Source organism: Calliphora vicina, chromosome 3 (assembly GCF_958450345.1).
Source record: "Calliphora vicina chromosome 3, idCalVici1.1, whole genome shotgun sequence".
In the NCBI taxonomy this organism is placed as follows: Eukaryota; Metazoa; Arthropoda; class Insecta; order Diptera; family Calliphoridae; genus Calliphora; species Calliphora vicina.
The window spans coordinates 108,184,500-108,202,495 of record NC_088782.1 but is presented as its reverse complement, the minus strand read 5'-3'; the positions used below and the strand labels follow the sequence as shown (position 1 = coordinate 108,202,495).

Here is a 17,996-nt window from a genome sequence, read left to right as displayed (position 1 = left end):
AAGAGAAAATAAATTTTTTTTAAACCTCATCCCTCAAAAAAATTTCCTTATTTTACCCTCGTGTGTTGTTTTGCACACATACGGTATATCAACGTATTTGGCACTACCCAGCAAACACTTCACTTCCAGTTAAATATAACAAAAAAATAATTTAATCAAATTTAGCTTCAAACATGAGGTCGAGAGTTCAGCTCACGGCTATGGCAGATTTGTTTGATATTCGCTTACATAATACTTTAATGCAGTACAAGCTACAATCGTTTACTGTAGAATAATAAGTAGTATTTTCGTCAAGTTCCCAAGCTAGTCATTCCGTTTGTAATTTCTACATTTTTCATTTGCGACCTCACAAAGTGCATATATTCTGCACGCAGAGAAAAAATATAATTGGGCATGGTTACTGTAACCATTTATATAGTGTTACAAGATTTTTAATAATATTATAGTCACAGTAACCATTTACATGATTGTGGTAACCATAATATAGTTAATTTTCGATTCACATGATTGTATCAACCATATATATGGTTACAGTAAACAAATATATGTTTGTGGCAACCATATTTATGATGAATAATTTTATCATAATATGTTGTTCTCAGATTATGATAAGCCTTAAGCCGAGAGCACCATAATATGATAAGTCCTTCATCATATAAATGGTTGTCACAAACATATATATGTTTACTGTACCCATATATATGGTTGAGACAATCATGTGAATCGTAAATTAACCATATTATGGTTACCACAATCATATAAATGGTTACTGTGACTATAATATAGTTAAAAAACTTGTAACAATATTGAAATGGTTACAGTAACCATGCCCAACTATATTTTTTCTCTGCGTGTGGATCGTTATAGATAGAGAAATCGATATAGCTATGTCCGTGTGTATGATGAAATCAACTTTCCCTAGATCCCAAATATAACTTACAAACATGATTGATACTTCAATATAGCGGGAATTCTCCCGGCTCGGTTGCTATTTAAAATCGATAAAATCGGCCCACCTCGATTTTGGGCCTATTTTTTTATCTATATCTGGATTACAAAGTCAGTAATATAGACAATAGTGATATCTAATGATACAAATTCATCGTAACCCGAATTTTTATTCACCAAAAAAAAAAATGTTGTCATTATTTTTTTTTACTAATAAATTTTAATTTAAATTAAAAAAAAATTGGAAAAATATTAAAAAAAAAAATTTCGAAAAAATTAAAAAACAATTTTGAAAAAAAAATGGTGAAGATTCGGCACAGCCAAATATAGCTATCTCTTTATACTAAATATTTTTTTTAAATTAAAAAAAAATTGGAAAAAAATTTCGAAAAAATTAAAAACTATTTTGAAAAAAAATGGTGAATGGTATATAAGATTAAGCAATGCCAGTTTTTCAGCTTATTTTTTAAGTAAAGTTTTAGCTGGGTAGCTACAAATTGTTTTAAAAATGTATAAAAATATAATAATTTTGTGTGGTTTTCCACTCAAGGGTGAAATAAAGGTTAACTTCTTCTAAAATAACCTCCAAATTTCAGACCCCTCCTAATTTATTTTTATCAAATTCTTTATTAACTGCCTATTTGTATCTCTTTAGAAACATTATGTGCTTTGTGAATTATAACCTAAAATTTAAAACATTGTTTCATTGGCTTGCTAAGAAATTCAATCTTTCACAATTACATTTATAACTTTACTCCAGAATCTTTATACCACAATCCAGTAAATGTTTTAAAATGCTTGAGAGCAAAAAAAACATGGAATCACAAAATAATTGCCGCTTAATTATTGTCAATTACTTGTTAGCACGTACGATGACCAAATCATCGACATTGTCGTCAACATTATTGTCATCATTGTCATCATCATCTTTACAGTTGGCGACAACTTCACTTCACTGTCCTTTCCTGACATCTACATAACTAGCCAAGATAGCGACATTATCATGTGACAACAATGATGTCATTTACATTTGTTGCAAGTAAATTGTGGCACACAATTTCTATTCTCACATTTTTGCACTTTTCATTATCACTTACTTAGTTACTGGAGGGATGTAAGTAAGTATTTTTTTTTAATGTAAAAGTAAAATCGGTTAGTTAAAGGTAGTAAAAATGAGTTAATAAATACTACTTTTAACTGCTAGAGAGTTAGGTATTACACCATTTCTGAAAAGAATCAAAATGCTAAAAAATAATTGAATTCCTTCTGAATCCAATGCTATAATAAATCCTGAATTGTCTAAATGTTAACTGGACAAATATCGTGCTTGTTTCGTGATACCGAATATTCCTATACTATGGAAAGGGTTTCTCAAAATTCAAAAAAAAATAAGTAAGAGAGCTATAAATACCCTACACCAAAAGTTGATTTCAAAGTCTATCTAAATAGTTTTTTTTTTGCATTAGATTTAAAAAATCCCTTTGGAACTAGTGTAGCTTCTTTTTTTGTATATATACATTTCTCTATTTCAACACTTTTTTATACTTACATCACAAGTTAATACAACTTTACTGCCTTGCACCGTATGATGTTCCACACCATTTATGGTCACTGTGGTGGGTCTTACTATAATTACAGAAAAAAACCAAATAAGGAAAACAGTAGAAAGCAACAGTCAATAATAATTATAATTCAATATTTATGAAAATTGTTTTAATTGCAATTTGCTATTAATTATGCAATAAACTAGTTTAAAGTCAATTTTGTCTAAACATGTAAATAAATTATAGGTGTTAATTTATGTTGACTTTTTTTTTGCCAGTAGATAAATATTAATAATAAGGGGGAGTTTCATAAACATACATATAAATGGAAATAATTTTACAATCAATATCATAAAATAATTTAGACGTCAGTGGAGTTTCATTGTTATTTTCATAGTAAAACCATATAGATCGGAAACTCTTTTGTCAAACACCTAACTCAGTTGTAAAAAAACCAAATGGTGAGAATATATTAGTAAGAAGAAAGAGAGAAATCTGGTATTTTTAAACTGCTATTTCGATCGGGATAAAATTTGACGCAGATGTAGCCAAGGAGTTGAATTTAAGTTATTAAAATGGACCTTAAAAAGTAGGTTACCTTTGACATCTACCACTTTTAAAAATTTTTTTTGTTTCCATCCGATTTCAAAGATTTTTATATTTTTGGAAAGCACACTGTCATGTCTTGAAAAAACAATCCTGCGTGACCTATTTATATCTTACAATTTTTGCGTTATAGGCATTTTAAAATTGAAATTTTATAATTTTGCCATACCTTGGTCCGCTTTTTTCAAAATATAGTTCGTACTTTTGGATCAAATGGACTCGAAATTTTTTGTGCTATTTAGACAACTAAATTACAAATAACATATAAATGATTTCAGAGCAATATCAATTACACCGTACGACACTCAATATTAAACACGAACCGGATGATATACGTGTGAAACAATAAATTAAATGGAGAAAAACTGCGTTTTCAGTTTTTCATTTTGTGATCCTGTTTTCTTTTAAAAGGACTTAAAATTTTCTGGGAAGTACATTTTTAAAAAAAATGTTTTAAAATACTTCTGATCATCCTACTATGTCGATGAAATTTCGACATTTAGTATAGAATATTTGGGTCTTTAACGCACCATTTTTTTAAAAGGAATTTATTGGCAATCTTAAAGGATATTAAAGGAAATTTTTGACATCTTTTGATCCCTACAGGATAGAGTAAAGATAATACAAAATATTTTATAACTCTTCTTGTTCTTTTGACATACAATTTGTCATTGTTGGAATAGCAGGAGTATTTTTAAATATTTTTTGAAAAATTTACTTCTTTGAAACTTTGAAGTCCTTAAAAAAGGATACAGGATCACGAAATGAATAACTGAAAACGCAGTTTTTCTCCATTTAATTTATTGTTTCACACGTATATCATCCGGTTCGTGTCTAACGAATTTTTTCTCTATTTGTCGGACGGTGTTATGGATTGAAAAATAAAATGAATTTAAATTTAAATATTTAAAAAGTAGTTGATTTTTGCTGTTTGTTGGGCGAAATGGTGACTTAATATGCTGTTTTTCTATAGCGAACGAGTACTTTGAGTGGAAATATAACATATGTTTTGTTATTGTAACAAAAACAAAATACGTCCACTCAAAGCCATCGTTCGCTATTGAAAAACAGCATAATATAACTCTTTTGTTATTAAAATTAAACTTTCTTTAAGAACATGTAATAATTGTATATATTTCTGTAAGGTATTTTTACGAAGAACTTTTTGTCCTATTTTTCTAATTTGTCGCCCCTATACCCTTCGGAATTTGACCTATTTTTTAACAAAATTTCAAATTTGAGCCACATGTTCTAAAATATCAAAGGCAGCATTGATGTGTTCCTTATCTATCTCCAAAATATTTGCCCAGACCAGAAGGAAATGTGGACCCCATGCACAAAATTGTAAAAAATACTATTTGTGGGATTTTGGCTTAAATTTTTAGGAATTTCGATATTCGCTTTGACTTTTTTACAAGGTTTTTTACACTTTTTTTATTAAGAGTCACAAATTTAAAAAACGTTGAAAATTTTATTAAGTTTTGTTAATTAATAAAGATTTTATTACATAATTCATATTTATTAATATTCTAAAACTAAAATTTGTATAAAAATTTTAATAAGAATGCAAATATTAGGAATAATTTGATCCACATTTATTTCGAACTATTTTTTTTTTGCTTAGGTAAATTAATTTTTGGTCTTAGAAAAAAAATTCAAGTCAATATCTCAATTAGATTCGAAAATATGCCACTTTAAAACTCCTTCCTTCAAAATTACTGCAGTTTTTCATACCAAACAAGTAAGAAAGTATAAGAAAGAGCAAAAACATTTTCTTTTTTTAAATTTCAATAATTTATATTTTTGAGTGATTTTTGGAAATGGGTCGTGTGATTTATGTTTATATGAAAGTTAACTATGTTGAATTTTGTGTGTTTACCAAAATTTTTAAGCGATTTATGCACGTTAAAGTGATTTTCGAAAGCGGGTCTATATGGGAGCTATGACTAATTATGGACCGATCGTAACAAAATTTGGTGACATGAATTTTGTGTATATAAACCTTATTTGTAGCGGAATTTGTGGAGATACATATATAAATTAAACATTTATGACCGATATAGTCCAATTTCGGAAGGACATTTGTATGGGGCCTAGGTGAAATAATGGACCGATTTCAGCTAGTTTCAATAGGCTTGGTCTATCGAAATATCTTCAAAATTGCGACCTGTACTCTGCGCACAAGGTTTACATGGACATCCGACCAGACGGACGGACGGACAGCGCTTAATCGACTCAGAAAGTGATTCTAAGTCGATCGGTATACTTTAAGGTGGGTGTTAGACTAATATTTTTGGGCGTTACAAACATCTGCACAAACGCTTAATACCCTCCCCATTATGGTGGAGTAGGGTATAATTAAACATTTATGATCGATAAAGTCCAATTTCGGAAGGACATTTGTATGGGGGCTATGTGAAATAATGGACCGATTTCAGCCAGTTTCAATAGGCTTAGTCCTTGGGCCGAAGAAATAATATGCACCAAATTTGATCGAAATATCTTCAAAATTGCGACATGTACTTTGCGCACAAATTTTACATGGACAGCCAGCCATTCAGCCAGCCGACCAGCCAGACGGACGGACGGACGGACATCGTTTGATCGACTCAGAAAGTGACTCTATACTTAAAAGTCGATCGGTATACTTTAAGGTGGGTGTTAGACTAATATTTTTGGGCGTTAAAAACATCTGCACAAACGTCATATTAAGAAAATTTATAAAAACATTTTAGTATGAAATAGTGCAATATTTTTGAAGGACCAACCGTTTAGAAATAAAAAGGGGTCAAATTCGATGTGAGATAACCATGCCCTCAAATCGATAATGCAGAATGTCCAATGTGTTATAAGCTGTGTGGCATGTAGCATCGACCTTTTGAAACCACATTTCCTTGGTGTCCATATCATCAGACCAAAAGAAGTTGATAATCATTGACCTGTAGCGCTCGCCCTTGTCGGTGATGGTTTGGCCGACGTTGTTCTCAAAGAAATGTGGACCGATGTAGATTTTTAGTTTTTCTAAATATAAAACTCCCCTTATGTGCCAACAAATATCAAATAATTAAGTTAGTTCGTGGGTTTATGTGAAAACTAAATATAAATATTAATTAAAGTTACTTTATTTATATTATTGTTTAAGTGTTTAATTGTATTTGTAGATTTTTAATTTTTCTAAATATGAAACTCCCCTTATTTATCAGCAATTTCCACCTTCACAAGTAATTATCAGTTGGTGGTTCTAGTTGTTAATAGTTAATATACTTTGCTATTTTACAGCAGTTTGTTTTTCTTCAAAACTTACCTTGTAAATCCACACTAAAGTGATTTTTAATTGTAGTTTGTATGGCTGCCGATTCAGCACGACATTCTATGCTATGCCCCAAATCGTCACGTGATAATTGCAATGACAATTCTAAGGTGGCTGTGAACAGACCATCTTTTTCATCATACGAAGGTGAATCTAAGGTTTGTAAAAGAAATATAGAAAAACAAATTGTTAATATTAGAAATAAAAATTAAAATTTTAAGAAAATTTTAAAATTATGAGAAATTCCCATTTTATGACCCTTTAATTTATTATATGACTTAGACTTTTTGACATAAACAAATTTCATTACCTTTTCCTTTCTTGACTTTCAAAACTTTTTATTTATTTGGTTTCATTTTTCTAAACCTTATCGAATCTACCACTAGCTAGCTGATTTCTTTGCTTCATTTTAAGTTCAAAATTTATTTAAGGCAATTAAAAGTAAACAAAACTTTAACACTTTTTTATACTTGTATTCACATTTTTTTATAGGCAATTATGAACAGGAAATGTTAAAAGTTGTCTATTCAAGTTGTTAATTACCAAAAGGGTTGTAAAAACCCCACAACATTTTCAAAAGTAAAGAAACTTTTTTTCTTACCCCTTAACTTTTGTTCAAAAAGGTTTACTTTGTTAGCAGGTTAAACATCAACACGCAATAATTTAACACTTTTAGGAAAAAAAAAATTAGTTTTAAAGAAAATATATTTTTTCGTAGAAGCAAATAAAAGGAAATTCTAAACGTTTTAATCTTATTTGTAAAAAAATGCTTTTAAATAAATTATAAAGGTGATGAATTATTAGAAATGTTTAGGAAAGAGAGTAAATCATGAAGAAAGTGTTGACTTTGGTTGGATGCTACACTACTTAAGAGAATAAAAATAATTTTAATTAAAAGCTGTAAATTAAAGTCCAAATAGGGGATTTAATTTTTATTTTATATATAGAAATTTCAAGTACAACATTTTAGATTTACTTATATTTGATTAAACTTTGTATATGTTTTTAAAAATGTAGCGCATTTAAAGTCTATATTTTCTTAAGCAAACCTAAAGATGATCAGGCAAAATAATGTTTAAACATTATTCATGGTTTAAAAGGCACAAAAAATGGACAAAAAGAAAAACGAAATAAACTTTTACAAGCAACCCTTTTTTCTATATTATCTAAGTTCAAAATCATGTTTGTTAAATTTCTAGTAATTTAATATTTTCGTTTTTTTGCCTGCTAACATCACAAAATCAATTAAACATGAATTTTTTTTCTCATGAATTTTTAAATATAAAATCAAATAAAATGTAATTAAAATTAAAGATACTTACGTGTTGTTAATCTCTTATTCCCCCGCCACCAGCCTACTTGGGGTTGAGGTCTGGTATTTTTAACTATACAGGTGGCCTTCAGGGTTTGTCTTTCCTGCATGGGACCCACAATGCTGCCATTTTCTATACGATCTCCCTTCTCATCCAAAATCACAACCTCCGAAGGTGGCACTATTTTTTATAGTTTTAGGTTTTACACAGTAGTTTGGTATTTTTTTAGATTTTTGTAATTTTTGTGTAAATTTTTTTTCAGTGTAATAGTGTTCAGCGTGATGTTTTTTTTTATAAATTTTATTTTATAAAGTGTTTAGTGTAAATGATGTTTAGATTTTTTTGGTTTTTATATATAAAAAAAAGGTTTAAAATAAAATTAGATTAATTTTTTGGGTGAATTAATTTAGTTTTTGTTATTAGAAATAAATAAAAAAAAAAACATAAAACTTAAAATTAAATTTTAAATAATTTTTTAAATAATTGTGTTATAGAAAATTTTTTCTCTTTAGTTTAGTTTAAGGTTTCATTATTTAAGTTTAAGTTTTTATAGAAAAAATCAAAAAAAGTTTTGTTTTTATATATAAAAAAAACATAAATTTACCCAGGTTTTCTACGGTATTTTTTATGGTAGTTTTTTATGTTTTATTAATAATTTTTTTTTTTGAAAGCATTTTTTTTGTATTATTTAAAAATTGTAATTAAATTGTTTGTTATGTTTTGGTTAATATAAAATAATCATACATTCAATGTGTTTTATGACAATGGATGATGGTTTTAATATTTTTTTTTTTGGTGTTTGAGTTTAGTTTTTTTTTTCATTTTAATAAAATATAATAAATTTGTTTTTTTTTATTTAGTTTTAGTTGCATAAATCCATGATGATGCGTTGACGAGCGAGCGGTTTTTATTTTTGGTTTAAAAGTAATATTTTTTTTTTTTTGTTTTTTGGTAGGAAAAGAGGGGGAATTGTATTAAGAAAACAATCAGTTAAAAATGTTTTATAATGAGTTTTTGTTTTTTTGTTTTAATTTTTTTTTGTAATTAGTTTAGATAATGAATGAATTAGTAAACAAACAGTGGAAAATTAGTTTATTATTTCAGGTTTTTTTTTTGCAAATTTTACAGAGTTAGTTACAGAAATTTGAAAAACAAACAAAAATTAAATGCAGAAATGCAATCATTTTAATAAAATTAATTTGCAAAATGTTTTTGTTGGGGAGTATTTACAAAAAAAATTTTTGAAAAGCACTAATTGAAAGTTAACTTTAAAGAGAGAAATATATATTAATATAAAATAAATAGACAGGTGGGAGATTATGAATTTATAGCAGGACGCATACAGTGAAAAAATAAAGTTGTATATGTTTACCATAACCATTAAGAAATTCTTACAAGTTTTTTAACAATATTATGGTCACTGTAATTATATATATGATTGTGGTAACCATAATATTTTTAAGTTACCATTCACATGATTATATCAATCATATATGTGATTGTAGTAATTAAATATATGTTGGTTGCAACAATTTTTATGAAGAATTACACTTCACCATATTGTGTTGGTCTCGGATTATGGTTATAATACTTTGAGAACAACATATTATGATATAATGATTCATCATGAGCATGATTCCCATAAACATATATTTATTTACTACAATCAAGTGAATGGTAACGAAAACATATTATGGTTACCAAAATCATACAAATAATTACAGTGACCATTATAATATTAAAAAAACATGTAAAAATGGTAATTGGAAACATGTACAACTTTATTTCTTCTCTGGGTGCTGTGGTTCTCTCTATGATTTATAATCTAAAGCAGTGGTAGGCAAAAAGAGGCATTTAATTTGTGTGCTCTTTTGGGTAAAAAATAAAATATCGACAACAACATCAAGAAACTGAATGAATTGTGTGCATTTTTACGCTCTATTACGCTCTTTGGTTCACATTCCGGTTGTTTGACGAAAATCATCGTAACCTGAACAATATGAACGTCTACCATGGATCTAAAGGCTGGGTTAACAACTCTTACCTAAAATTAGCAGGTCAGATGTGGATTTTATGAACTGTATTCATTTTAATTATTAGCAAAGCCATCAAGGTAAAAAAATGATTTCGCTTAAACTCTGGCTTCTAAATTTCATTATTTTTTATATATTTAATATCAAATTCTCATTGCTGAGGGAACGCGTTTTTCTCCTGTGTTAAAAACAATTATTACAGATTGTAATTATGAACCGATTTCAACCAAAGAGCCAATTAAGTTTATTTTCATAAGATATTTCTTACAGTTTAGAAGATATTTAAGTTTAAATTTCGACATTTTCATTTTATACCATGACTGTGCAAGTATTGTTCCCAAAACTTTCTTTTTTTAATACATTCCAAAATAACAAGTAAAAACTATTTTTGAAATAGCTCTATTCGTGTACACAGAGAAAACAAATTCTTGATAGCAACCGAATTTGTTGTCAATCGAATTATTCGGTTGCACACATACAATTTTTCGGTTCTAACAACAGATAGTCAGTTGATAAAGAAGAATTTCGGTTGAAGCAATTAACCTTTGGTTACCCCTTCCAAAATTGTATAGCCACAACTGTAAAATTCGGTCACTAAGGTAGAATCATTCGATTGGCAACAAATTCAGTTGCTATCACGAATCTGTTTTCTCTGTGTAGTGGTGAAAAATAATCCAATTCAAAAGTTTAAAAATTGCACATATTCAGCTCAACTACAAAAGTCGATTTTAAGTCCATAAAGTTGACTATTATTTTAAATTTCGTACCATAAAATAAATTTCAAATATAATATAAAATGTTGTTTTATTATTTCCAAAAAAGGCTTTTTGTTTTGAACTTTTATGTACAATTTGTTTTTATAATTTTTTGAAATTTCTTCTTTTTATTTACATTCATTGAAAAATATTTCCAATTATTTGAATGTATATGTGGAAAAAGTTTTGAAGCTTTCTTCAAATAAAAGCAAAAGTTCTATTTTAAAATAAAGTCAACTTTAACAAAAAATAACTTTAAAATTTCCTTCATAGTTAGGGTAATTTATTTTGTAGATTTGAAAGCTCAGACAAATTTCCTTTTAAGGCACCGTAATTAATTTTGAAATTTAAACAGACTATTGTATTTGTAATTGAATAAAAGGATCTACAAAATCTGCTATCCTGTTAAATACGAGCGGGATCACGAGCAAGCAGATACTGTTTAAAAAGCAGATTAATTCTAATAAAGATGTTTATTATAATTTATAAAAATATTAAAAAACAAGTAAGAAAGTATGGTCGGTCAAGCCCGACCATATAATACCCTACACTAAGTAAAAGAGCAAAAACATTTTACTTTTAAAATTTCAATAATTTATATTTTTTAGTGATTTTCGAAGGTGGGCCTAACATGGGAGCTATGACCAATTATGGACCGATCACCATGTAATTATTTCGTGTGATTTATGTCTATATTAAAGTTAGCTATCTTGAATTTTATGTACGATTTATGCACGTAAAAGTGATTTTCGGAAGTGCGCCTTATATGGGAGCTATGGCCAATTATGGACCGATCACCATGAAATTAGTACGTGTGATTTATGTCTATATTCAAGTTAAATATGTTGAATTTTGTGTATATACCAACTTATTTAAGAGATTTATGCACGTTAAAGTGATTTTCGGAAGCGGGTCTATATGGGAGCTATGAATAATTATGGACCGATCGTAACAAAATTTGGTGAAATGAATTTTGTGTATATAAAACTTATTTGGAGCTGAATTTGTGGAGATACATATATAAATTAAACATTTATGACCGATAAAGTCCAATTTCGGGAGGACATTTGTATGGAGGCTAGGTGAAATAATGGACCGATTTCAGCCAGTTTCAACAGGCTTGGTCCTTGGGCCGAAAAAATAATATGTACCAAATTTGATCGAAATATCTTCAAAATTGCGACCTGTAGGTTTACATGGACTCAGAAAGTGATTCTAAGTCGATCGGTATACTTTAAGGTGGGTGGTAGACTAATATTTTTGGATGTTACAAACATCTGCACAAACGCATAATACCCTCCCCACTATGGTGGTGTAGGGTATAAATATATGTGAAATATCTTATGATCATAAACTTAGAATTTTGTAAAAAAAAATTCACCTAAAGTAGGCTGCATGTCTATATCGATCTTAAAAGGTCTTATTAGTCATTTCTGAAGACAGTTCTTTCTAAATATGGCAAAATATAATATAAAAATATTTTTATAAGCATCTTTGAGAAATATTAAAAAGCACTAAGCTCCATTTTTGCTAAAATCTATTAATTTTTCATACTCATTTAAATTTTTTTTATTTGGACTATGCGAATAACGATTTTTTACTTGTTATTTCGAAATTTATTTAAAAGAAAGGGGTGTTTTTGAAATGTCAAAGTTTCAACTTAAATATCTTTTAAAATGTACGAGATATCTTCCCAACTGCTTTATTACAAAGTCTCACTCTTTGAAATATGTCAATATTTACACAAGTTATCATAGCTCAAGAAGGTTAATTTTTTGCAACGTGCATATGTACTTGCGTTCTAATACAATGACCATAAATTTTGTTTTCTTAAAGCCAATGTGCTCCTCTACGATTCGTTCATACATCATTTTGCAAACGGACTAGTAGTTTAGAAGATTAAGATTTATTACCACTTTTTTTAAGACTGACCCACTGTGCTACATTTTACAGAGCAATAGAGTGGCCCTTAATTTTGAACTTTTTAGATTTTCCATGATCCTATGGATGAAAAATGTATCCATGTAACCCAAAACGTAAGAGATCGTATGTGAAGCCCGGCCAACCAGTCGAATTGACACCAAAGCAAAATATTCATGGATCTAATGTAATTCTTTGTATTTAGTGAGAGCAAAGGGGTTCTATCTATTATGAGCTGCTGAAATCTGTTTAGACCATTACAAGGAAGCTGCACTGAATGCAAATAATTCATTTGAATCGAGAATTGGTCGAAAATCGCCCGTAATATATAGCCAGACTTGAAACCGTAATTTTTCATCATGACAACACTCGGCCACATTATGTAATATCTGTTAAAAAGTATTAAAAATGAAGTGGTTGGCATATTTTTCCTCACCCAATTTATAGTCTAGAGGTACATACATCAGCCGTGATTATCATCACCTTGTGGGTACATGCGCATTTAGTTTGCAGCTATCTAAATATCTAGACCTGCACAGGACCCTGTCGCTGCGCAATATGTCGCCACTCTTAAAGCTGCCCTCGAAAATGCTACTACAGAAAGTATTATCAACTGGGATAATGTTAAACATATTTTCCTGGACGCTGCTGCCAAACATTTGGGACACTGTTCAAGAAACCCTGATTGGAGACAGAATGTCAGCTAAGGGTTTACTAAATAGTGCAAAAACCCGTAGTCAGAAATGTGAGTTTGCAAGAGCACACAATGACATTGACAAGCAAGTCAAACGAAATGCACTCGGAGACAAAAGAGCGTACATAGATGAGCTGGCAAGGGAAACTCAAGCTGCAGCTGCTACAAAACCTCATCAGAACTCTGTACAGCATAAGGAAAAAATTACAATAAAATCTTTTGTTTCCTCGAAAACTGAACAGCTGGAGATATGGAAAAACCACTACATGAAACTGCTTGAAACACCAAGACAGCCCAACGAAAATCTATGTAACTGTGCTGAACATACGTTAAGGCCGGATATACCTATTAACAGTCCGTCAGTGATGAAAGTCACCAACGATATTAAGGCCTAAAAAAAATGCTAAAAGCTGACCGCAATGTCAGTTTGTGATTTTTCAGATTATCGAAGAATTTTAAAGGACGGAATACCTTCACGATGAGCTAAAGCAGGATATTATTGTTAAAATACAAAAAAAAAGGGAAACCTGTAGGAGTGTACTAAATGGAGGAGAATTACTTTTTTAGCCTTGGAACCAGAACTCCGCCCGGAACAAGTTGGCTTTCGACTTCGAAAATTCTGTGTAAATCAAGTAAACTCTTAGGCTGCTAAGAGTAACCGTTGAATAGTGTGTGGAGTGGAGATCTCCCTTATATCTCGTATTTATAGACTTTGAGAAAGTATTTGATAACCTTGTTCATAACACCATCCGGAAGTTACTTGGCACCCACCAAAACTATTCTGTCTTATTAGAAGTCTATACAATGACTCTACTTGTGGGTACTCCATGAGAATAATCTCGGCAACAGAATAAATGTAAATCCCGGGGTATGGCAAGTATGCGTCATATCACCTCTGATATTTAGCACTGTCACACTAGGGTGGCCCTTAATAAACGAAAGTTGGATTTTGGCCATTCTCACCAACTAGTTTGGTGAATATTGGTAAAAAAATCATCCTGAAAAAATTTTAGGTAAATCGATTGGGGTTAAGATTGGCCGCAAGCCCTCTGAAGTTTTGAGATGCATCTACAAGGGGAAAAAATGCATTTTTTTCAGTTCTTGTAAAAATTTTGCCGTTAAAAAATTACTTTTGCAATTTAATTTAAAAGAATAGAAATATGTACGTAATTGTCATTCTAATGAGACATAAAAAACCGAAATTGGTCAAAAAATGTTAAAGTTATTAAAAATTCGCCAGGCCATTAACGTGTCTCAGGCAACTAGAATCAGAAATGTAGGAACAAAATTAAGATATTTTGATAAATATTAAAATAAAAGCACATTTTTACTTAAAATATGTGTTTTTATCTTCGTAGTATACCGTTAACCTATTCGCAGATATGGCCAAAAAAATATTTTTTTTTTAACGGCAATTTCAAAACTCCATTTGCAAATTTTTAAAAATTTTGTTAAACAAATTTCAGAATTTTTTGATCATCTCATTGAGATTTATTGAGAATATAATAGGGAATAAAACTATGAAAAAATTAAGAAAATATCTCTTATAGTTTTTCCATACATGCGATTTAAATTTTGAAATTTTCGAGAAAAACCAATTGTATGGCCATTTTTTGGCGAATGTGCTCTATTTCAATACTGTTAAAAATTTTAAGTAAAACCTATTCAGAATATTATAGCCCAAATAATTATAAATAGACTCTGAAAATTTTATTAAAATTGGAAAACTTTAAACCTTAATTCGTGAAGGTCAAAGGTCAAATTTTTCAATATTTGGAATTTCTAATTTAAAGATAGCTGAATGTTATTTATTTTTGGGTCGATTTTGATGAAACTTAAGAGAAATATAACATGAAGTCTAGTATTTATAATAATAGAACAAAAATGGAAATTAACCCTTAAATGGCACTTGTGGTATCATCATACCTAATCATCATATTCAATTCCAAAGTGATGTTAATATTATTGTATGGATGCGATACATGGAATGCAGCTGTAGTAGCCCTATGCTCCAACTCAGATCGACGGGAATAAATATACATATATATATACTTATATATTTATAGTCCAGCCCGTGCTCCACTTTGGGACAGAGTATCCGATATTGGATTGATTCGTTCTTGGCCTCAAAAGATGAGCAGTTCTTTTGGCTCAAAATCCATATGTTGGCAGAAAGTTGGGAAATATGATTTCATTGGATCATAATATGATTATGTTTACCACAACCATGATTTGACTCTGCTTTTGGATAAGTGCAATACGAAAACTACTTCTTTTTCAGCATTTAAGTTTTTGTAAAATATTGCTACTTTGACGCAAAATACGAAATTATAAATAAAATGTCCAACCTTTGTACCTTATCCAATGTGGCTCAAATTTTCAGCATTTTGTATTTAGATTACGGAAATCATTAAAAATCTAATAAAATAAAAATAATGGCTAACCTATTGCACAAATGTCGGAAAATTAAATCTTGTGTGAACTTTATCCTATCAATGTCCTACACGCAGAGAAAAATATAGTTGTGCATGTTTACTCTAACCATTTCAATATTGTTACAACTTTTTAACAATATTATAGTCACAGTAACTATTTACATAATTGTGGTAAACATAATATGGTTAATTTAGGATTCACATGATTTTATCAACTATATATATGGTTACAATAAACAATTATATGTTTGTGACAATCATTTTTATTATAAAGGACTTATGTTGCTCTCGACTTATGGATATCATAATCTGAAACCAACATATTATGATAAAATAATTCATCACAACCATGTATATAGTTGATAAAATCATGTGAATCCTAAATTAACCATATTATGGTTACCACAATCATGTAAATAGTTACTGTGACTATAATATTGTTAAAAAGTTGTAACAATATTGAAATGGTTACAGTAAACATGCACAACTATATTTTTTCTCTGCGTGTAGGAGGGAGTAAATTGAGTCCTCATTGACTAGATGTAATAAGTCTGTAATTTCACCTAATTAAACTTATTCAATTGCGCAAATTTCTCTTTCAATTAGTGCTTTATTTTAGGAAAAAAAAAATAGTAGTGATTATATGTTTTCTTACCAATTTGTTGAACAAGTAAAAGCAAAATAATTTAAAACACAAACATAAAACATAATTTAGCAGTTGAAAGAAGAGAACAAGGTAACAATATTTTCGGTAACGAGACAAACCAATGGCTTATTTTAAATATTAATTTATATATATTTATGAATATGTACATGCAAATGTCAAGACATAAAAACAAACAACGCATTTTGAATTTCTTTTTAAAAAAAAATTTTGAGTTCATAGGATTTATACATGCTTTTTTTCGGAGTGTTATGCAGGGGAAATGCAATTAGGAAAAAATGTTGATTAATTTAAACAGTTTTTTTAAATAAATAAAAAAAACAGCAAGCAGCAGGCAACTTAAAATTTAATAAAAAAGCACAAACAAGCCAAAACATAAATTTTAAATAAGAAAATTTATTTGAAAAAAAAAAACAAATTGAAAGTTAAATAAACATTAAGAAAACTTACCTAAAACATTCAATTCCACACGATGGCCATTGAAATTATCACATGTTTCAATTGGTATAAAATATGTTGTATCACATAAATAAATATCCTCATCAGAGATTTGTAAATTTCTTATAATTAATCTAAATGGATTTTGTTCAACGGAAACTCTAATAAAAAAAACACAAAAAATAGAATTTTCATTTTATAAAAATAATTTCAACATTTTTGCATGATTCCAACTCACCTATCTTCAAATTCTTCAGCAACACTGGTGACATTGCTATCATCCAGCAGCATGGCTGCTATACGATTGTCACCTTTAAACCAATTCAGTGAATGTAATTCACCACATTTATTCTTGTTCACAGGACATGGCACAATAACTGTTTTACCCTCCTGCTCGCTAATAATTTGATCTGAAATTAAAGGAAACAAAAAATAAAATTACATTAGAAACTGATATAGCTAACTGAAGACATAAAGCTAAATAAATCTTAAATAAAATAAATTCCTAGTAAAACCTTATGTTTATTTCCTTAATCATTTCATATTTAAATTTGTTCATATCCCTTTTTTTGCCTGTAGAAAGTATCATAGTTTTACATTAAAAACCGTATGTGTTGCTGTTATCCTTTGATAGGATGTTAACCCTTAGACCAAACGGATATCTTTATTTAGTGTTTTTTCCCCTACACACCATATTTTATTTTAAGGTCGTGGCTACCTTTATGTTTTATTATGTATCTTTTTTTACTTGCACCACTTACATAGCAGCAGATTTCTTTTTATCATTTCCATAGATTTGCATATTTTTTTGTGTATTTGTTCCGGTACATATTTATTTATGCTAAATTTAAAACAGGGATAATATTTTTATTTTATATGCAAAACAATTTGTTAGAAAAAACAGAACTGTTTTTCTCTTGTCCTTTTGGTTTTAAGGAAAAAACATGTTGGTTAACTTCCTGCGAAGTTTGTGTAAAGGATATAAGTTTGTTATATTTGCCACAAATCTATATTTAAATTGATATTTAAGTGGAATATTAAAGCATTTTTAAACAGAAACCAATAAAGCAAATAGCTTCTAGAAATATAATAAGAAAATAAGAAAGAATTGGCCCTTAAAAACAAATATTAGTTAACAATCTATTTATATCCCGTGGACTTAAATGTTTATATGTATTTCAAGTTTAGTTGAAACATTCTCTCAATTTATTCTTCATGTTTAGCTGCTGTCGTGTATTTATTTATGATCCGAATTAATCTTTTATTGCGGACATATTTTCAATCCAAAATTTGGAACATTATTGAGTCCTTTTATTCAAAAATGTTTTGCCTCATT

General features: G+C 29.0%; 1 protein-coding gene across 6 annotated transcripts in view; it reads right to left on the bottom strand.

Annotated features, from left to right (window-relative positions):
- Positions 1-17,996, bottom strand: part of LOC135956020 (hemicentin-1-like) — a 317,925-nt gene that overhangs the window by 122,257 nt on the left and 177,672 nt on the right. For all 6 annotated transcript variants that reach the window (XR_010576328.1, XR_010576329.1, XM_065506481.1 and 3 more), the window contains 5 exons: positions 16,899-17,070; positions 16,673-16,821; positions 7,731-7,901; positions 6,403-6,561; positions 2,498-2,574 (listed from right to left, as the gene is read on the bottom strand). Coding sequence is in view for 4 of the 6 variants with exons in the window: in XM_065506481.1 (XP_065362553.1) it covers positions 2,498-2,574; positions 6,403-6,561; positions 7,731-7,901; positions 16,673-16,821; positions 16,899-17,070 (728 nt within the window). In the remaining 2 variants the exon portion in view is untranslated. The remainder of the gene's footprint in view (positions 1-2,497; positions 2,575-6,402; positions 6,562-7,730; positions 7,902-16,672; positions 16,822-16,898; positions 17,071-17,996) is intronic.